General features: G+C 34.5%; 1 protein-coding gene across 1 annotated transcript; it reads right to left on the reverse strand.

Annotated features, from left to right (window-relative positions):
- Nucleotides 1–3540: 3540 nt before the first annotated feature.
- On the reverse strand, nt 3541–5883 carry LOC128219426 (5-hydroxytryptamine receptor 2A-like). Its single transcript, XM_052927235.1, has 3 exons — nt 5802–5883; nt 4269–4400; nt 3541–3854 (listed from the first exon to the last, which is right to left on the reverse strand). Exons 1-3 carry the CDS (start codon nt 5881–5883, stop codon nt 3541–3543), a joined length of 528 nt encoding a protein of 175 aa, XP_052783195.1.
- Nucleotides 5884–19709: the final 13826 nt, after the last annotated feature.

Here is a 19709-nt window from a genome sequence, read left to right on the forward strand (position 1 = left end):
TTGTGATTTTTGAGTGGTACAAACATCATGACAGCTAATATTTAGTTGTATTGTTTTTTTAGAACCAAAAACAAAGTTGGACATTATATTTTTGTCTCGGAAGCCGAGTGAAATCAAAATCTGCAAAAATCCACGAGAGTTAAAGCATCCTGGAACAAAATATTCATAAAACTGCAAACGTCCCATCAATATAAAAACGATATCACAACCGAAACTCATGACATCACCAATACTCAATAAACAACACCGATTGTCAGCATAACGACGAAAAATTATTTTTTACGAGTGTAGTTGTACTTTTCTCCTATTGAGAAACGATATTGCTAATGGAATTCATCGCACAATCATTTTCTGCCGAATTTTCTCCGAACACGAAAACGTCTTTCATGCCTATATTTTCGGGAACAGCTTATTACGTTTTGAGCAATTTGAATATTGGTAATGATCGATTTTAGTATTCATATTCCGTTACGCTGCAGGACTTGAACACTGGTGATCAGTGTTTTTATACGGGGGCCTAATTCACTTTTGTCGCGATTTATGTTACTATTAAACACAATCTATCAATGGAGACATTTGGTAGTAGTGTCATAGGAAGCGTTCAAGATGCATAAATTCAAACTGTTATTTATGTTAGTATTCGTAAATATAAACAATCTGGCAAAACTAGCTAGTGGGTGTGTAAATAGTAACATTGATGTTGCAGTAATTTGATTTTTTTTTGTTCTATGTTTTAAAACTTTCATTGTGTAGCGAAGGCCTATAACTGATGTACATGGCGAATTAATCATTACTGTTTATGCTGAACATAGCGTCGCACGTTCCATTACCTATCAGATTAGCCTTTGGTCTTGCTCATGTACGCACTCGATTGTTTAGACTTTCTCGGGAATGGCATTGTCGATAATTCTCTAATTACACTCCAAGATATTATATCTTGGCTCGCGAAAGCGTAAGTCTGCACTGATTTATCGCAGTAATATACGCCATCGTCCCAAATACATTTAATAATTAAACAATGGGAAACTATAGCTCTGTCTTAAAACCAAAAAGGACGAAAAATGTATGGATTTATTCTTTATTGCTGTTGATTGAAAAAAAAACTATCAACAGGCGATTCTATGAATATTGATAAGGTGGATATCACAAAGATGTTTTATAATTTTTCTCCAAGCCTTATCCTGATCCCGCAAATCAAAATAGAGATATTGGAGTAATAAACAATATTCATTATGATGGTTTATAATATAATTCATATCACTAGGGAAGTTTATTTATTTATCGCCATGCCCATATTGATTGAGACATGCACCGGTATCATTCAACCTGATATAGGAATCATATATCCATCGCAGTCTCCAAAACACTTACCTTCCTCATATGCCTTGGTCCGTCGTTCTTTACAACTTGAAGTCCTTAACGTTTTTTGAAAGCAACAATTCAACATATAACAAAATATACTTTTATACATGTGTATAGCTCTCTTGGAATATACAGCATTTTATCCGTCTTCTTGTAGCAGGCTGTTATCTCAATGCATTAAGGCATAATACTTATTCAACAAGAGCTCCGTGAATGGCAGGTCAACGCTCGTCTCTCTTTGTTTTTTACTTGACTATTCTTAAGCATGTCTTGACTATTATTTAAACCAGTGACATCACCTTGCTAAAAATGTGCATGCTGTCAATCTTGAATGATGTTACAGTTATGACCAAGATTAAAGGTATTTCCGTGACACTGACGATGACAATTAATCGAAAACGAACTTAAAAATAATGATCTTAAAACATGTTCTTTCCTGGACGGCATGTCCAAACGTGCCTGACTAAAGGCTTACAAACATGTCAAAGCGTGCCAAACTTATGGTTTACGAACATATAAATCAAACTTCGGTTGACGAACATTTCAAAACGTGCCATAAGGAATGATGTACGCCCATCATAATGTGATAAGTGTATATATGGCGCATAATCATTCATGGCTGCTTGGATTATCTTTGCTGCAGTTAGCTGAAAGTAAACGTTTTATCGGCAATCATTTATTCAGACCATGAATATTTTAATTACCTTTCTGTTTGACAAAATATTATACAATAAATAACATCATAACAAAATGCTAAAACGAGATTATTTTCAAGGAACAAAGTTTCAACATTAAACTGAACTGCAAATGCCTCATATATTACATACAAATAATGTACTCCCTTTGGTGGTATACGAACTTTATATGAAAATCTTTACAAAGATTACGCTCGTTCAATCCAGCCAAGCGTTATCAAGGGGCGTATTGTTTGACCTCATTTTTTGGTAGTTCTGATTAAGTTTTGTAACGGTAATATTTCTAATCAAAATTTTTAATTAAAAAATTCAGCCAAAATCAAATTGAATATGGAAGAGGCCAGTTCAATTGCAAATGTGTCAATAATTTAACAATTTAACGCAGGACTGAATCGATTTTTATTGCGATATTTTGAAACGATGTTTCGCTGATATTATTAAGAGGGCTCCAGAGTGCTGTGTTTAAAATGATTAAATCTGGAAAACATTTAAAAGTAATTGGAAAACGGAATAATAACATTTCTGTGTATAGTATGGAAGTAGCAATAGACGACGTATCGTTTTAAGGACAGACGAAGACCAGATGTAATAAGACCAAACCGTAATAAATTAAATAGAAAGTAGACGGCAAAGGCAAGGTTTCTCCTTGCGAGTCCTAATTTAGACAGTTTCAGTATTAAATTAAATATTCACATAGACCATATAACTGTTTTTACTGATAACATTATTTCACTCTATGCAATCTTTTAACTGACTCTCCTCTCATTGCAATATTTTGAAAACGGTATAAAACAAACAAACAAAAAATCAATGCAACAAAACGTACAAAATAAATCAAAACCAATAGTAAAAGGTTACAATTGAAGTACTTTTCATATTCTTTTTAACAAGATGCACGAAATGCATCACAAAAGTCTATTCAACATAAATTGTACAAGCAAGTATTATGCAAAGTAAAACTAAAACAACAAAGACTAAGGTAACAAAGCATTAGGATGCAATACAGCTTTTTGGTATACGATAAGCTAACAGCTGGAAGACATCAATATAGCTCAATGTTAATCAGTATGCTCGTGTTGCGGACTATGCAGATTTGATTAAGGAACAATATACAAGATAGGCTGGTAATGTTGCACCGAAATTGATTTGAGCAATCTGCTGTTATAATGACGAAATGTGGATGCTTTCAAATATTTTTAAAGAGAGATATCTAGGGTTTATTTTCTATGTGGTTAAATATAACATTAATAAATTATTTTAATATATTTGTCAATATGGGGAATAGACCTATAATTAAAAACACATAAAAGTCATAACGGTATATGAAGTATTTCATTATTTTTGTACATTTTTGGTGTGTAAGTAAGTCCAACATAAATGACCTTAATTCTCATTGGTCTCTGAATAGCCCGGTACTGACACTTTAACAGTTTGACTATGGTGGCCCGAAACGTCTTGTTGAATACAGTGTAGATTATTGATTTCAAGGTACTGGATATGTATCAAAGGTACCAAGGACAGTTGTCATAAGCACTCGATCAAATATGCAAGATTTGCACAACACTGTTAGAATACTTTCTATAAAAAAAGGGGCCCAACACACTACGAAAGACAGAAACAGAATTTTAAACAATTCACTTGTGTTTACTGAGTCTTTTTTTTCCACTGAACTGTTATGTGAGCCTGAGTTTGAAATTTGGCGACGTATTGAGTGCAGCTCTGCAGGAGCACTGAACGTTCGTGTCACTGACTTGGCTTCATTGTCGTTTAAATCATTATAACGTTGGTCCAGTGGGCCTACATTGCAGGAAAAAAACGTGAAATAGACGGAAGGGAGGATTTATCGGTGTCCCCGGAATGTGAATGAGATACTCCTTTATCTGACGAAAGCTCATCAATATGTATGACGTTTTCACGATTTCTCATTAAACTTTGTAACCGGAATTTATCAGATTGAGACATGACGAAAGATTGTCCAGCTATTTGATACTGAATGATTTCCTCTGAAGACTTTTTGGTACTTGATATTGGCTGTACTCAGTCTGTCATCAAAGGCCTACTCTGCTCCTTCTTTGATGGACTTCTTTGATAAGCTGCTACTTGAGGATTCGTGTTGTCGATGCGGCTTTCTCTGCACATGTTGCAGTTTTTTCCTTCGCTTCTTGAAAGTCGTGGTTCAACTGCTCTGTATCCGTCTAATAAGAATTTCACTATCGCGAATTTGATTCGGGTCGCAAAGTTTATACTGTTTCCGTAATAGCTGTATCGGCATGCCGAATAGAATCCACATAATAGTTAGCGGAATGTAAGAAGCACTTACACTTCCGTATATGATGAAGATATCTTTTCTTAGGACGTATTGATGAAGGATTTTGTTATGGTCGACAATCCCCAATATCATGATAGGGCTACTGATGGCCAAGGCAGTCCATATACCAGTAGTATCTCTATTCTAGTTGTTGTTTTAGACCGTGAACTGAAAATATAAACAAAATGTTGAAAAGAGATCTCTGGAAAGCGTTCAATCTATTTAACGTATGGCAACAGCACCATCGGTATGGTCAGAACAGTTTATTGAGAGTAACGATCAGTGTGGCTCGCAAAATGGTCTGACCCGTAGGTGAGGGTAAAACGCTCAATCCTTAGTAATCATATTGAAAAGTGCAACACAGTCAACACTGTGCTATTTTGAGTGGTAGTCTACCTTCAAAACTTATAAAGTTAAGTGAATGATTTCGAAGGACCAGAACATAAATAGTTTCACTGCACAGTAAAAGAAAACATAAAGAAAACAGACCTATGCAATTTTATTCGTATGAGGTACATTTCCTCATTATTGTTCTGTTTTTGAAATATATCTGTGTTATCATTCCTTGTATTATTACTACGCATTCAAGGCATTTTATTTCATGTACGATATCTAAGACAACTTTACGAGATTGCCCGTGGCTTAACAGTACGTACCACTGGCAATCGTTATTCACCATCTAACCAACATGAAAACGTTACCGTAGGTTTTGCCATGAATGAAAACTGTTCAATGACATAAAAGTCCAAACAAAGAAAAGATCAAGTACTTTTCACCAAAGTCTACATGTTATCTGATCGACAGTCCAAGATCTGAAAGACTTATTTCTCGACAGAAGTAGGATAAGAGGCTCATTACATTCCACGAATGCCCATTAAGACATCCTAAATTATCATAATTAAAGGTATTAAAAATCACGTTATCTTCCGGGCACCTGAATAGCCGTTGTTTCGTGATACAATCTCATTAAGCATGGGAATACATTTTTAAGGGATACACATTTTACAAGAACTGAAACTTCTTTTGGTCTGAAAAAGTCCTTTTAATCTTAATTTATAAATAGTATTACCATTAATTATAATCAACGCCATGTATCTTTTTCATTACTTTCTCGTTTGTCACGAATAAAGCATTGCGTTTTTGTTAAAATAACAATTCTAAAAAAGATCTGAAAATTTAATTCCGTTACGAACATCTTTGAGCGTCAAAGTTGAAATGAAAGCGCTACAAGCGGATGCCGATGTCCGTTTGTTACCTTTGTAGTAAATCAAGGGGCACTACTAGTCGATAATTAAGTTCAGAGTTGTGGACTTTCAAGGTTATGAATGGTTAAGGGTTTCTATGCTGACGATGACAACGACGCCTTTACGACGACGACACCAGAACGTATAAAAGAACAGTGTTCTAAAGGGAAATCAAAGCAACAAAACTCTTACCAGTGGATTCCAGCGGATTTCGGATGACAATGAATCGTTCTAGGGAGATGGTACAAAGATGGAGTATAGATGACGTACACATGTGAACGTCAAACGTCGTGTATACGTCACACAGCGCACAGTTCAAATGCTAGTTACCTGGAAATAAACAAAGGAAATTTATAATGACTTTATACGTTCAAAGGATAAGGCTTGGCTTCACATACACATTAAACATGAAATAAGGTTGGTGACCAGTGACCTGAAATATACAGATATTCAAAATTAGCTCAGTATATACACCAGAATGCGATAGTATATGCAGCTGTTTTACCGTCGCAAATTTAAATCGTTAATTAATCAGAATGCAGGAAATTCATTAATTGTGTTAGATTTATGATTGAAACATATTATTTTATTGGCACAAGCATTCAATTGAAATTTGATAACGTCATCAATTTCAACAATGCGGCGTCCTATAATCAACACGCGTTTTACTTATTCTTTCATTGGCGCCGCACTGAAGTGCGCGCCTATTATGGAATGGGAATTTATTTTAGTAAGTGGTAGGAGCGGTTTTTAAGTTGATTGACAGTTGGGTTTTACTGTTATTTTATTATGATTAATAAATGCAAATGGGTGGCGATTGCATGGGTGTTAAAAATGCTATTTATGGTTGAATAGATTGTCTTCAATTTATCTTCAAAACATTATTTCGGAAGAAAGACAAATAAGTTTAATAACTGTTCCCGATTCGTTTACGTTTTCCAATTGGTTACATGTAATATCATGTGCCGGAAATGTAAAATGTGTGGACCGGTTATTATGTGAATGGGAATAATTATGTTTTATGTTGTTTTGTTATGTTTACTGCATTGAAAAACCATGAGGTAAGCTGTTTTCTTTAATTTAATTGAAATTGGAATTAAATGTTCACCTTACTTTATTTGTTAATGTGTTGAAGGTGACATTAGTAAAAGTGTATTACGATTGCCCCCGAGTTGTTTTATTTTTAGAACACTACACATACCGGATGTTGCTATTTTTAGAACCAAAAGGTATTTCCCAGCTATGCATAGGTCAATAATGGAATTTCTATATCATAGTAGTTGGAAACTGGTGATGTTTTTCTCATGAATGTACGTTTAAAATAATTAAACACTAAAAGTGCACACTGACAGTTGATTACGATACATCTAACAATTTGAGACATTACAGTAAAACATGGATTATAAGTGAATTATACGCGAAAGAGAAGATTTTCAGTTGAAAAAACGAATGTCAACAATCAGCATTAACTTGGATATTCGTATCAAAGGGCTATGAATGTAAGTATCCCCGCCATATGCCCCCGCACCCCAGGGAGCCTAGGTAAGGCATATTCCCCGCTATATTTTACTCGAAGACAAAACCACCGCATTCACCCGGCACTGCAGGGCCACCTGAAAGGTAAATACACGGCCCATTTCCACGGCTATCCCCGGCATAACCCCGGACCTGGGGGGGGGGGGGGGGCATGGTTACAATTGTCTGGTGCATTATGTACATGTAACATATTATTAAATGTACTTATGTACATTATTTATGTATATGATATGAGTATATAATCTTTTTTTTTATTGTTTTATCTTAGAAAAATATTAAACTTAAAATAAAAAAAATGTTTAAAAATGATGTGTTTTGGTATTTCTAACATACCATAATACATGAACATACCCATTATTTGTTTACAAACTGCATATTTTCGAAGAAAATATGTACATGGTTTCGGGCTGGAAGCCACGACAGCTTGCACACTAGCGACATTCATTTGCTTGGTGTAGGTCTCGTTAAAACCCTATACTGTTGTGAATCATTATCAACTATATGTATGCACAACAACTACACTTTTGTGCCTACCAACCCTTACTCTTGGCTAAAACGGATATTAGTGCAGAATGTATAATTAATACATGTGCATTTGTATTTTACGGTTGTAGTTTCTGCTGGTTGATAATCAGAAGTTTATTTTTTTCAGGCAGGAAAATGACTGAATATTACTAAGTCAAAAATCAAGGTTATGAAGAATTCCAGCCTGCATTAAATACTATGTTGGATCATTGAGACAGATTTGACATCCATGTCTACCCACAAGGCAGTCACATCTGATAGAGATGATGTGATATTTCATATAAAACATATTTGAGTTGGTGTTTGTTGTTTTATAAACTCACTGTATTTAATAATCAAGCGGTGGTGGTGGTGGTGGTGGTGGTGGTGGTGGTGATGATGATGATGATGATGATGATGATGATGATGATGATGATGAATTTTATTGATAAATTTAGTAAAAAAAAATATTATCTACATGTATGTATCAGCTTGTTGTTGTTTTTTAAATAATGTTGAGAAATATTAAACTGTTTATATTTTATTTTGTATATGTATGGCAGTATCATTATCGTTACTTATTAGTTAGAAAGGCTTAAAAGTACAATTTTTTTTCATTTACAGCACTAAACATTCTAGATGGGTAAAGTACCTGAAGGGGCATAAAAACCAAATCAGCATTGACTCAGCATTGAGTAATTATCATTGTTCACACACTACAAGTACAAACGCATGGGAACAGACAAAACTTCAAATGTTGAAGAGTGAAGAATTATTGTGAAAATTTTTAATGTAAGAATAACATTGACAAAATAAAACAAATAGACAATGATTACCCACAGAGACTGTTTACATGTTATAATATTAAAAAGACATTAGTTGAGAACTTTCACTCTAACAGTTTTCGGAGGGGCATTACCACGTACTTAGTGTTCTTGTTTCTTTACATATTTTAATTTAAAAGTACATTCATTGTTTTTAAATCTGAATTCTGAGTTAGTATCATAGGTAAAATTCATTTATTTGAATGATTACATTTTATGAATTCCAATAAAGCTTTATCAATTTTTACAAGAAAAAGGTTGATTTTTAAGCATTTTATTAGCTATAGAGATGTATGGTTACATGACATTATGTATATTTTCTTCAAAACTGAATGGTAAACTATCATTAATTGTCTTTTAAATTATTCATTAGACATCATAAAAAATATTTAAAATGATTTCAGCAGGTTGTCTTTTTTCCATGTGTATCAATAATGTGTTCGGTTGAACTTAAGTTTTCTGTTAACTGAAGTTTATTTTACCAGAAACTGTTGTGTTTATTTCATAATCTATGATAATGTGAAAAAAAAATCAAATATAGACAAAATATTTACTTGTCGCTCTTTGTAGCCCTTCGAGTTTGGGGCTGGGTGTAATGAAACTTAAATAACTTTTTTAATTCACGGTAAAATATCTTCAAAATTTGGAAATTTGGAAGTCCCATAGTGTACCATGATAATAACTATATTGTCGGTGAAAGTTTTATAAAAGAGTGTATTATTTTATAAAAGTGTGTATTACTAATACCCTAATTCAGTTTATATAATTATGGCCTTTAAGGATTTTTGTTTTCATATAGATTTCCTGTTATATTGAGCTTTGACAATTTTTTGGCTGTTTTGTATTATGTACAATTACTACTTCTATGTCCTAACACTCATTAAAGTAGACACATTTGATACTAATTATATAAATGATTATTGATTACATGTTCTCTGATTTGTTATGAAAATATTCATAAAGGGGTGTTCTTCATATTATTATACATGTTGGACTTGATTTAGTATTGCTTTTCTGGTATATATTCATTTAATGCACAAAGAAATTATTTTTAGTGTTCAGTATCACTTTCACACATTGTTTACTATTATTTTGTGCATATTTGGCCTATTTATGCTTATATGTGCATCGCTGTATTTCAAAACCTTTGTGAAAAATAGAAACAGTATTATTTTTTCATACATAGTCTGATACATATTTAGTTTGTATGCATTATTTTTATCATATTTGAAAAATTTGCCATTGTCCTATAAGACACATGCTATTTTTGTGTTAATATCATTATCAACCAAACACATTCATTTTCAACTCTTCTTTACCATGTAAATGAAGAAATTAACATTACAACTCCATTGACCAGATTTTAATGCAATTTGTCCAATTTCATACATTTTAGTATTATTAAACAGCTAAATACAAGACATGTTATGTTTTAATGCATTTCATCTAGTAAACAATGTTCACTTTTTATATAACAGTTCAATAATTATGTTCTATTTATGTTTGCAACTTTCAGACGAAATGATAATGTTTAGTATGTTTAAGTACTACAAAATTTGTTAAAATGTTATTTCATATCACCTTCATGATGAATCCCCCATATAATGAGGAAACTTATTCTTCCCTTCAAGTTGTCATTCCAGCATGGTGACGTTGCCCCCGCCCCCTAAATGATTAGATCTGCATTGTACAAGAAAAATAACTCTATTTCAGCGAATTGCAAGAGTTATTCCCTTTGTACCTTTTCCTGTTTGGAGCATAACTAGAAAACTACTTTTTGAAATTTCATTAAACATCATTCATTGGTAAAGCACAACGAGAGGAAGTGCAGTGCACAATAACTATAACTGTATTTCAGCTAATTACAGAATTATTGCCCTTTGTCGCTTTTTCTTGACCAGAGCATTACTTTAAAACTACTTCTGGTATTAAAATAAAACTCGGTATATTAATATGTGGCAATGACAAAAATACATAGCACAAGCACCCTAATTCTGTCGTGTTCATGAATGTATCACACCCCTAGTGAAATGTTCAACTTGAAACTCTTCAATTTCAATGCTTGAGCCTATCTTGTTAAGCAGAATACTACAAATATTTTGAGAATTTCACGGATGCGGTTCGATGCACCATAATATGCTTGTTGGTCATGACATTCCTTGTTTTTCAACACATAACAAATGCATAAACTATTAAACGGCGCCCTTTGATGCTTTACATCAATGGTCTTTCTTGTTAATATCTGTAATGAAGTATAGATCTATGAGTGTTTGTTGACATTTTAACCAATATCCACTTCCTCAAATATAAGAAATTGCCGAAACAAATGTTACACAAGGTTTCTCTGGAAATATTTTTAGTAAATTGATGTTTGAGATATCCATGTGTAAAACACCAAAACCGATCTGAGAAGGCACGAGAATCGCTTTGCTTATTCACGATATATCGGCACTTTCAGACCATTTTTTGCATCCCTTTAGTGGCCTTAAAACGAGATTTAATGAAATAGTAAATAAAATGTTGCATCTCATACCGCACGCAGACGTGGGTGACGGTCTCTCATCATCAAGGGTGAGTCATACCAATGTACTGTAAGGCATAACTGACGCCTGGCGCCATTGACATGTCACACGCCATCTCTGAAAATGGAAAGGTGATGAAACATTCTGTATCTAGTAATTCGTATATAGCCCGAATTCATGTTATCTAAATGACCGTGGACAAAACTTACACGAACATGAAGTCTAGAACAAATGCACCACTGAGTGAACGCCAACAGTCGTATGTTGTTTTTCAGTCGAAAACGAGGCAAAAAATACTTACAAAAGCAAGAGTTAAGGGCCTTGCTGTACATGTGTGTATGTATTCTGGCAGCATGTGTACTCAATGATAGACCTATAGTTATCTACTGCACGAGGGTGTCCACGCCAAAGACGACATCGACGCCAGTGCTATGACAAAATCTCCGTTGCTTCTACATTGAAGAGCAGAAAAGCTAAAACAGACAGGCACATTAACAAACAATAAAGGCTTCAATTTCGAGGTTTTCGATCGACAGTCTATCAAATTGCAATAATACCGAAATGCAGTTCGACAGAGGAAATTCGAATGCCAGCCTAAACATCCCCGAGAAGAATTGTCAGTCTGTCTGTTACTGCAAAAACATGAGATAAAGATCTTAGTCAGTCTTGTATTGACATATCCTTATGTCATATTTTCGTTATTTTGAAACATATTTGTATGAATTGAATTAGCCAGCATTAAAGATGAACACATATTTTCCTATACATATAGAAACAGATTTGTATGTGGTTTTTGCGATTATTTGCATGACTCTGCGATTGTCAGTTTTTCGACCCGCCGGTGGAAAGTAACGTAAATTCAATTAATTCGTTTTAAAAACAAAAAAGCTATCGACGAAATCACGGGATGCTACTAACTTCATGATTGCAATTTATTGATCCTTTCAAACAAAAAATGTATTTAAAATGTAAAGGGGGGAAAACGCTAACGCAATTTAGAAAAGAATACTGGTTATAGCCAACCAGAGTTGACTTATAAGGCGGGCGTTTTTTTATTCAGCGTTCACATTGAACAAACAAAACAAACAAAGCGGTAAATTTATATTTTCTTACATATGGTACACTGTACATACATTTCGACATAAAACATTCAAGGTATTTGTATACCTTAGAAAAGAACGTTGTTCTACTTGCTGCTAGTTAATCTTATTATTAAATGATTTTAAAATTTCAAGACATAAAATGTGGGAGTGTCACTGATTCGTGCAGAACAAATTCGGATATACTTGTTGTGAAATGTTCAAGCTGATAGGAATAGTGTTATTGGTCACAATAATGAAATTGGTGGCAAAATGAACGCCGTTTTGCTTTTTTCCGACTTGGCTTACTCTTAAATACTTATTTTATTTGAGAGTAAACTTACTCATCGTCGTCAATATTGAATGTGTTAGTCATGCGACTGTGTAGTAACTTCCAAAAAAAAACATGTTTATTAAAGAGGTTAAAACATTTCGGAGCCGAGCCGTTGCGTGATAATTGGTCCTCGTGCTCATAACGACCCTCAACTTCGTAACGGGCTGGCATGACACTCTTTGGCCAATCATTACGTTTTACTATGTATTAACCTCTAAAGAAAGACGGTAACATAAAAATCAAAAAGTTGCGATTTGTGACATGTATGCAGGGTTTAGATTATTGACTTTACTGCTAAGATGCTTTAGGAAACGGGTCCTGGGGAATAATGCTTTTCCATTTAACGGCTATATAAACAAACTTTGTTTTTTAAATAAATATTCGAGCAAAGGGCTAAATCACAGGAACAATATTCACTGTGGAAGTCTCAAGGAAATCCGATCTTTAATGAAAATAATATCTCTATAAATGGTAATGTATTAACATTAATCATCATAGATCTGTAAATAATTTTGGACATTTTGCTTTTATAATAAACAATCTATTACTAACACAACGAAAGCATTTAATTATGTGTAACCAATTTCTTTGCCATGTCCTAAAAAGACCAACCCGGAGTTACGATATCTTAAAGTGCGTCATTCCTTCGCGTAATAGGTAGCTTACAGCATATACGGGGCCTAATTGGTTTTCATCCAGCATTCTCCTATTTTCTGCACGCATCAAATACGAATAAAAGGGCGAGATTGAGTCCGAGAAACGTTGATTCTTTGTTTAAGCAAGGTAGCAATCATCGCATAATCACTTTCTGCCATTTTCTCCCAGCACAAAACAACGGTGATGCCTACATTTTCGGCAAAAAATTAATTACATTTCGCAGTTTGATTTTTTTTAAACCAGTAACCATCATTTTAGGTATTCATTTCAATACAGATTCTGCAACCTTTTTAATCAAAACACGTTTTAATCAAGATTGCGTTTCAACTGTAAACGCATTATCAAATTGCTTTTGAAAAAAATACGTCTGCTACAGTCTAACACTCTAAACATGATTATTTCAATATATGTATCATTCCTGAAGCTTTCTGTGAACAAAGAATATGGAAGGATGTCGATATAATTAAAATTTGATGTGGTTATGGGGAGAATGAAGATGAATGGATTAAATCCATCATTCCACTATGCATATAAGCAGGATAAAGATAGATTTCAATACATCTATAATTCTACTAGGCTTATGAGCTTGTTTCTGTATTTTTCACATAAATATTAAAAGAAGAATAAAGATGGTTGGGTTCATTACATCTATAATTCCATCATTTTATGAGGAGACATGGATGGATGGATTTCAATATATATACCATTCCACAAGGCTTGTGAGGAGAAAATGATGAATGGATTTAAATATATGTACCATTCCACAAGGCTTGTGAGGAGAAAAAGATGGATGGATTTAAAATTTAAATATATGTACCATTCCACTAGGCTTGTGAGGAGAAAAAGATGGATGGAATTCAATATATGTACCATTCCACTGGGCTTGTGAGGAGAAAAAGATGGATGGATTTCAATAAATGTACCATTCCACAAGGCTTGTGAGGAGAAAATGATGGATGGATTTAAATATATGTACCATTCCACTAGGCTTGTGAGGAGAAAAAGATGGATGGATTTCAATATATGTACCATTCCACTAGGCTTGTGAGGAGAAAAAGAAGGGTGGATTTAAATATATGTAACATTCCACTAGGCTTGTGAGGAGAAAAAGATGGATGGATTTCAATATATGTAACATTCCACTAGGCTTGTGAGGAGAAAAAGATGGATGGACTAAAATATATGTACCATTCCACTAGGCTTGTGAGGAGAAAAAGATGGATGGATTTCAATATATGTACCATTCCACAAGGCTTGTAGGGAGAAAAGATGGATGGATTTCAATATATGTACCATTCCACAAGGCTTGTGGGGAGAAAAAGATGGATGGATTTCAATAAATGTACCATTCCACTAGGCTTGTGAAGAGAAAAAGATGGATGGATTTCAATATATGTACCATTCCACTAGGCTTGTGGGGAGGAAAAGAAGGATGGATTTAAATATATGTACCATTCCACTAGGCTTGTGAGGAGAAAAAGACGGATCGGTTTAAATATATGTACCATTCCACTAGGCTTGTGAGGAGAAAAAGATGGATGGATTTAAATAACATATGGTTCCAGTAGGCTTACGAGATGAAAGAAGATGAATTAATTTCAATACATCTATCATTTCACTGGGATTATGAGGAAAATGAATTTGATAGATTTCATATATCTATCATTCGACAATGTTTATAATCAGAATAACATGGGTTGGATTCTGGATAGTCTTTCTTTCTAAATGATTTCAGTACTTCGGTAAGTCGTTTATATATAATAAAAACACTAATTTTAATTTAACTCTGACTATTTTTTCCATAGTGGCATGAATAAAATGGAGACAGCGGAAAGCGAACACGTGTCAGTTCTTCGTTTCAGTTAAAGGGGCATAACTCGATATTAATGAAAGCCAAAGTTATGGGCCTTGCTAAAGTGAAGGAAGTGTGTATTGTCTCCGTCCAAAATGAGTGAAACCATAACAACCTTATACAAGACAATTGTAGCCTTGCTAGTTCCTTTATCACGGTAAACAATCAATGCAACGCCTTATACTCACTGGAGTCGGGTCAAAAAGGCCCAGTACCAGAAAGGCCCGGTCCAGAAAGGACTGGTCCAGAAAGGCCAACTTTAAATCAAAGGAAACACCTGTATTGTGTTTGAGGGTGTTGTACTTTGATAGGATTAGCGATGTTTGTCTTTTATGAGGTGATACATTATCAGTTGCGGTGTGTCTTTGAGCCGGAGGGAGTGGACTGGGATTCTACAGGCTCGTGCCAGTTCTTTGCAGATGTCTGTAGAGGAGGACATGGAGAGAGGAGGCAACGTCGGTTGTCTGCGTTAAGACAACACCATAAGGACGCTCGCAGACGAGTACTTGAAAGGAGACATGAGGACTTCTGAATACCTTGGAAGGATTGGAGATGTATATCGGCTGCGTATGTGATTTACCGCCACATCTCTCAGTCAGCAATCCTGATTCATTGTTATATTGTTAAACACATTAACCTTGTGAAAAATGTATTATTATGTCTGTCAATAAAAAAATGTTAATGTCACGCCGTTTGATATTTCTGTACCCACTGAAAATGGTGCAATTCCGAATTCCTGAAATGATTTAAAAGATTATTTAAGACATTATGCCTTTTTTGATAAATATTCACTTCTATATATCTAAGATTACGACAGTTATCAAAGATAAAACATCAAACCGGGCCTTTCTGGTACTGGGCCTTTCTGGTACAGGGCCTTTCTGGAAGTGGGGCTTTTTGACCCGCATTCTATTCACTTGATACTTCCTTATAGAACATAAAATATATCACAAAAATAGCAAAAACAATGAAGACATATTCTATATTGTCTACAACGACTTATTGCATATCAAAAGATTAGTTAAGAAAAAGCTATCTTGTAAAAGTCCAGACGTTTAGTCAGCGTATTAGTCATTATTTTATATGGCTGCATTCATATGTATACCCTTTTATTCGCGAAACATAATAACGCTAATGGAATATTTGTGTTTCACGAAGAGCTGCCACGGGAACTTTATAAATGCTCTAAATGGCTGAGACATAACACCATATACAGTATAAGTATTAAGTTAAACAAGTGCAACACTTGATGGTGGTGATGATAAAGGATACATGTGACTAGTTTATGCATAATCCTTCAGGCGGCTGAATTATTATGGAGAGGTGACAAGCATGTATATAGATCTGAAAGTTGTCAGTTTGACCATCACTTAGATGCAACGTAGTAACGTGCCGTTCTGAAATAGTTGCAATTTTAGTAAGATTATTTAGAAATCTTGCCACATTTTAACGATACATATATACAGATATTGGACAAGAACATATCCACATGACCATATACACGCAATTTTATATTTGCCCTTGAAGCGATGAGATAAACGTCTTTTTAAGTTATTTGGATATACTTAGAAGTTACATTGATTGAGGAGCCATGGAAAAACACACTTACGACTTTAAGCCTAGACTGACCTGGGCATTGGAACGACGTGGCTAGATAATTCTCTTAGGAGAACGTCTAAACATGGTGAACATTTGTAATTCCGAAATCATTTCATGTACGAAAATAACACTATTTTTGTTCTATCTAGGGACTATACAAAACATTGATGAGATAAAATAAGCACATTTGTTTTCTCAATGACACATGAAGGTCATAACTGACTCGACCACTATCTGACACGCACTTCTCAAAATTCTCAACTTTATTCGCATCATTCAGAAGTGGACATAACATTCATCAAGCGTCTTATTGAATCAGGATTGTAGGAGGATAAATATAGACGGGCACATTTTCAATTACTGCTAACATTTGAACCCCTGCGGTTACACACAGCGTTAGACCTTGCCCCATGTTTTAGGAATACAACGAATAACGAAAAAAGGTTCAAATAAACTTACAATGTGTTGTTCTTTGATTGACTAAATATACCTCACTTGAAGTTTTAGTCGGGTTTTTTTACTATATGGTCGGAGGAAAAGAGAGCGTACTGTTGGTAAATGTTGACAATTGAAGGGCCATGAACTCTGGAATTATCATGTTGTCATGCTGTTAATTGATCTCAATCGAGAGATGGTGCCAATTAACAGTATAACAAAGTTGGTAAAACATATATGCAATATTCTAAAGTTACATAACGGACAGATAAGCATGACAATTACTGTTGTTGATTCCGACGATGACACCAAATTCACCAAGTATATGACAATAACTCAACATTTCTCTTCGAAAAACAAACAAGCTAAAAATCAATCGTACACCCTTGACACTTGCCCGCATGTTGTTCAATAAAATATAATGTGTGTATAAAAGTCCGTTTATCCCATCGTGTTTTAACTAGACCAGGACAAGCGGGTGCGAACACTTGTCACTAGTTTTTATTAAATAAATTACTCATTTTCATGTCAAACAGAGTTACGGGTCTTCATCAACATTTTTCTTCGCAATGACATTAATCTGTTGCTGACCAAATGTAAAACTTGTTACTTGACTCCAGTGAGACTATTGAAATGTTTAAATGAAAATGTCTTGCGTCAATAAACAACTCGGTAAATTGTGTAAGAATTTGAAGTATCTGAAACTATAATAAGTCAGAAAGAAGTTATGCTATCGAAATAAGCCTGGATTAAATAAACACAATACTGGACATGAATCCGAGACAGATGTGATTATTTACACACACTGATATTAAATAAAAGCTTCAATTTCGAATACTGCCTATCGTCTGTCTATCCAAGTGCAATAAAAGCAAATATTATTCGGCAGAGCATCATAAAATGCAAGCCAATAGGCAACAGATTCTTGAGAGGGGCTTAAACCGTATTGTCATTTTGTCTGTTACATATCGAAATTCCATTTACATGTTATCACTAAAGAGCCAGGGGAGTTGAGCTAGTTCACTGTTTTACACATTTACAAAACTGAGGCAATTGTCAAGGTTACATCCATTCTATCAGGGAAATGAAAGTTCATCACTAGGAATGCTGTTTTCACGATTTCCGTATAAGCCTTGTAACCGTCATTCAATAGATTGAGATATATCGAAGGACTTGTCAGCTATTGGATACTCAAATATTGTCCCCTTCACACGTCCTAGTACCTGAAATTAGATGTACATGTCTGTCCTCAAAAGCCTACTTTAGTTGGATTACTTCTTCGCATGCAAGGAACATGATATGATATACTATCTAAGCCAATTTTACAAGGTTGCCTGTGGATTGACATCACTTTGCCCGTGGTTTTCAATTACGTTACACTGGAAATCTTTTAACTATATCACTATAATCAAAACGTGACCGGTTGTTTTGTGATGAAACAAACACTTACTACGAAATAAAAAAAAATGTGAATTAATTCCCACCATATTTTTCACGGCATGAATTCTAATCTACAGTCCGAGATCTGAGACACCAATTCTACCCGACAGAAACGATAAGAGGTACTTTACATCCCCAGGTTGTTCATAAAGACGTGTTAAATTATCTTAATTAAAGGTATTGAAATCTCGTTACAATTCGGTTGGTTGAATAACCGTTGTTTCGTGATAACATGTCATTAATCGCTGGAATACCTTTTCAGCGGATATTCTTACAACGAATTAAAACTCCTTCCGGTCAGGTACACTCACCATAATCATAACAGAAAATAAGTTTAACTGCTATGTACAGTCAACGCCAGGTATCTTTTCTATCACTTTCTCGCTTGTCACGAATATGGCATGGCGTTTTATTCCTAATCCTAAAAACATTCTGAATGAGAATTATGAACATCTTTAACCGTCAAATTTGAAGAGGAGCGTGGCAAGCGGTCGTCAATGTTCGTTTTTTTCCATATATCCAAGGGGCATCACTCGGGAATTATTAAATTTGGAGTATTTGGCTTGCTGCGTAATAGATGTGACAGTCAACATTGTTATATGACAATATGAATGCGCAGATCTTGAATGGTTTCTAGCTATGACCATGGTTCAAGTCTTTGCTTATGGCAACGACGCCTAAGACGACGATACCAGTGCGTATGAAGCAGCAGTCGACCTCTTTTCTTCGAAAACCACAGTAAACTAAGACCTGGATACCTTCGTATTGCCGATCGGAACAAATCGTTCGAGGGAGATCGTACACAGATGGAAGATTTCCTTATGGAAGCGTCTAACGTCGGTTATGCTTAACATAGCACAAAGGTTTAGCAATCAAATTTCAAAAAGGCTTTAACCCTTAATCGTGTTGTATAAAACAGCTACAACTAATTCAGTCGATAGACAGTCTATGACCGGGCCTATTCACATTCATTATAAATTTAACGCTTCAATTAAGAGTTATGCTAATTGCGAGTCTATCAAACTGCAATAAACCATATTGCCGTTTGCCACGGCATCATGAAAGGTCTTTCACAGAGTTAAAATGGTTTTATGGACCAAAACATGAAATATTTCAATACTTCTTGTTTATTTAATGTTGAGGTTCAATATTTAGCAAACATTGTACATACATCATTTGCTACGTAAACACGTGTTGAGAAGTTTCACTAAAAAAGCCTTAGTCAGATGTCGTCTCGCTTTTGTGTGTTTTCAAAAAGCATACTACAAGAAAATATATGTTGGTGTTAAAATATAAACGACTACCCATTCAACTATGT

The sequence above is a fragment of the Mya arenaria genome, chromosome 15, assembly GCF_026914265.1.
Source record: "Mya arenaria isolate MELC-2E11 chromosome 15, ASM2691426v1".
Classification (NCBI taxonomy): Eukaryota; Metazoa; Mollusca; class Bivalvia; order Myida; family Myidae; genus Mya; species Mya arenaria.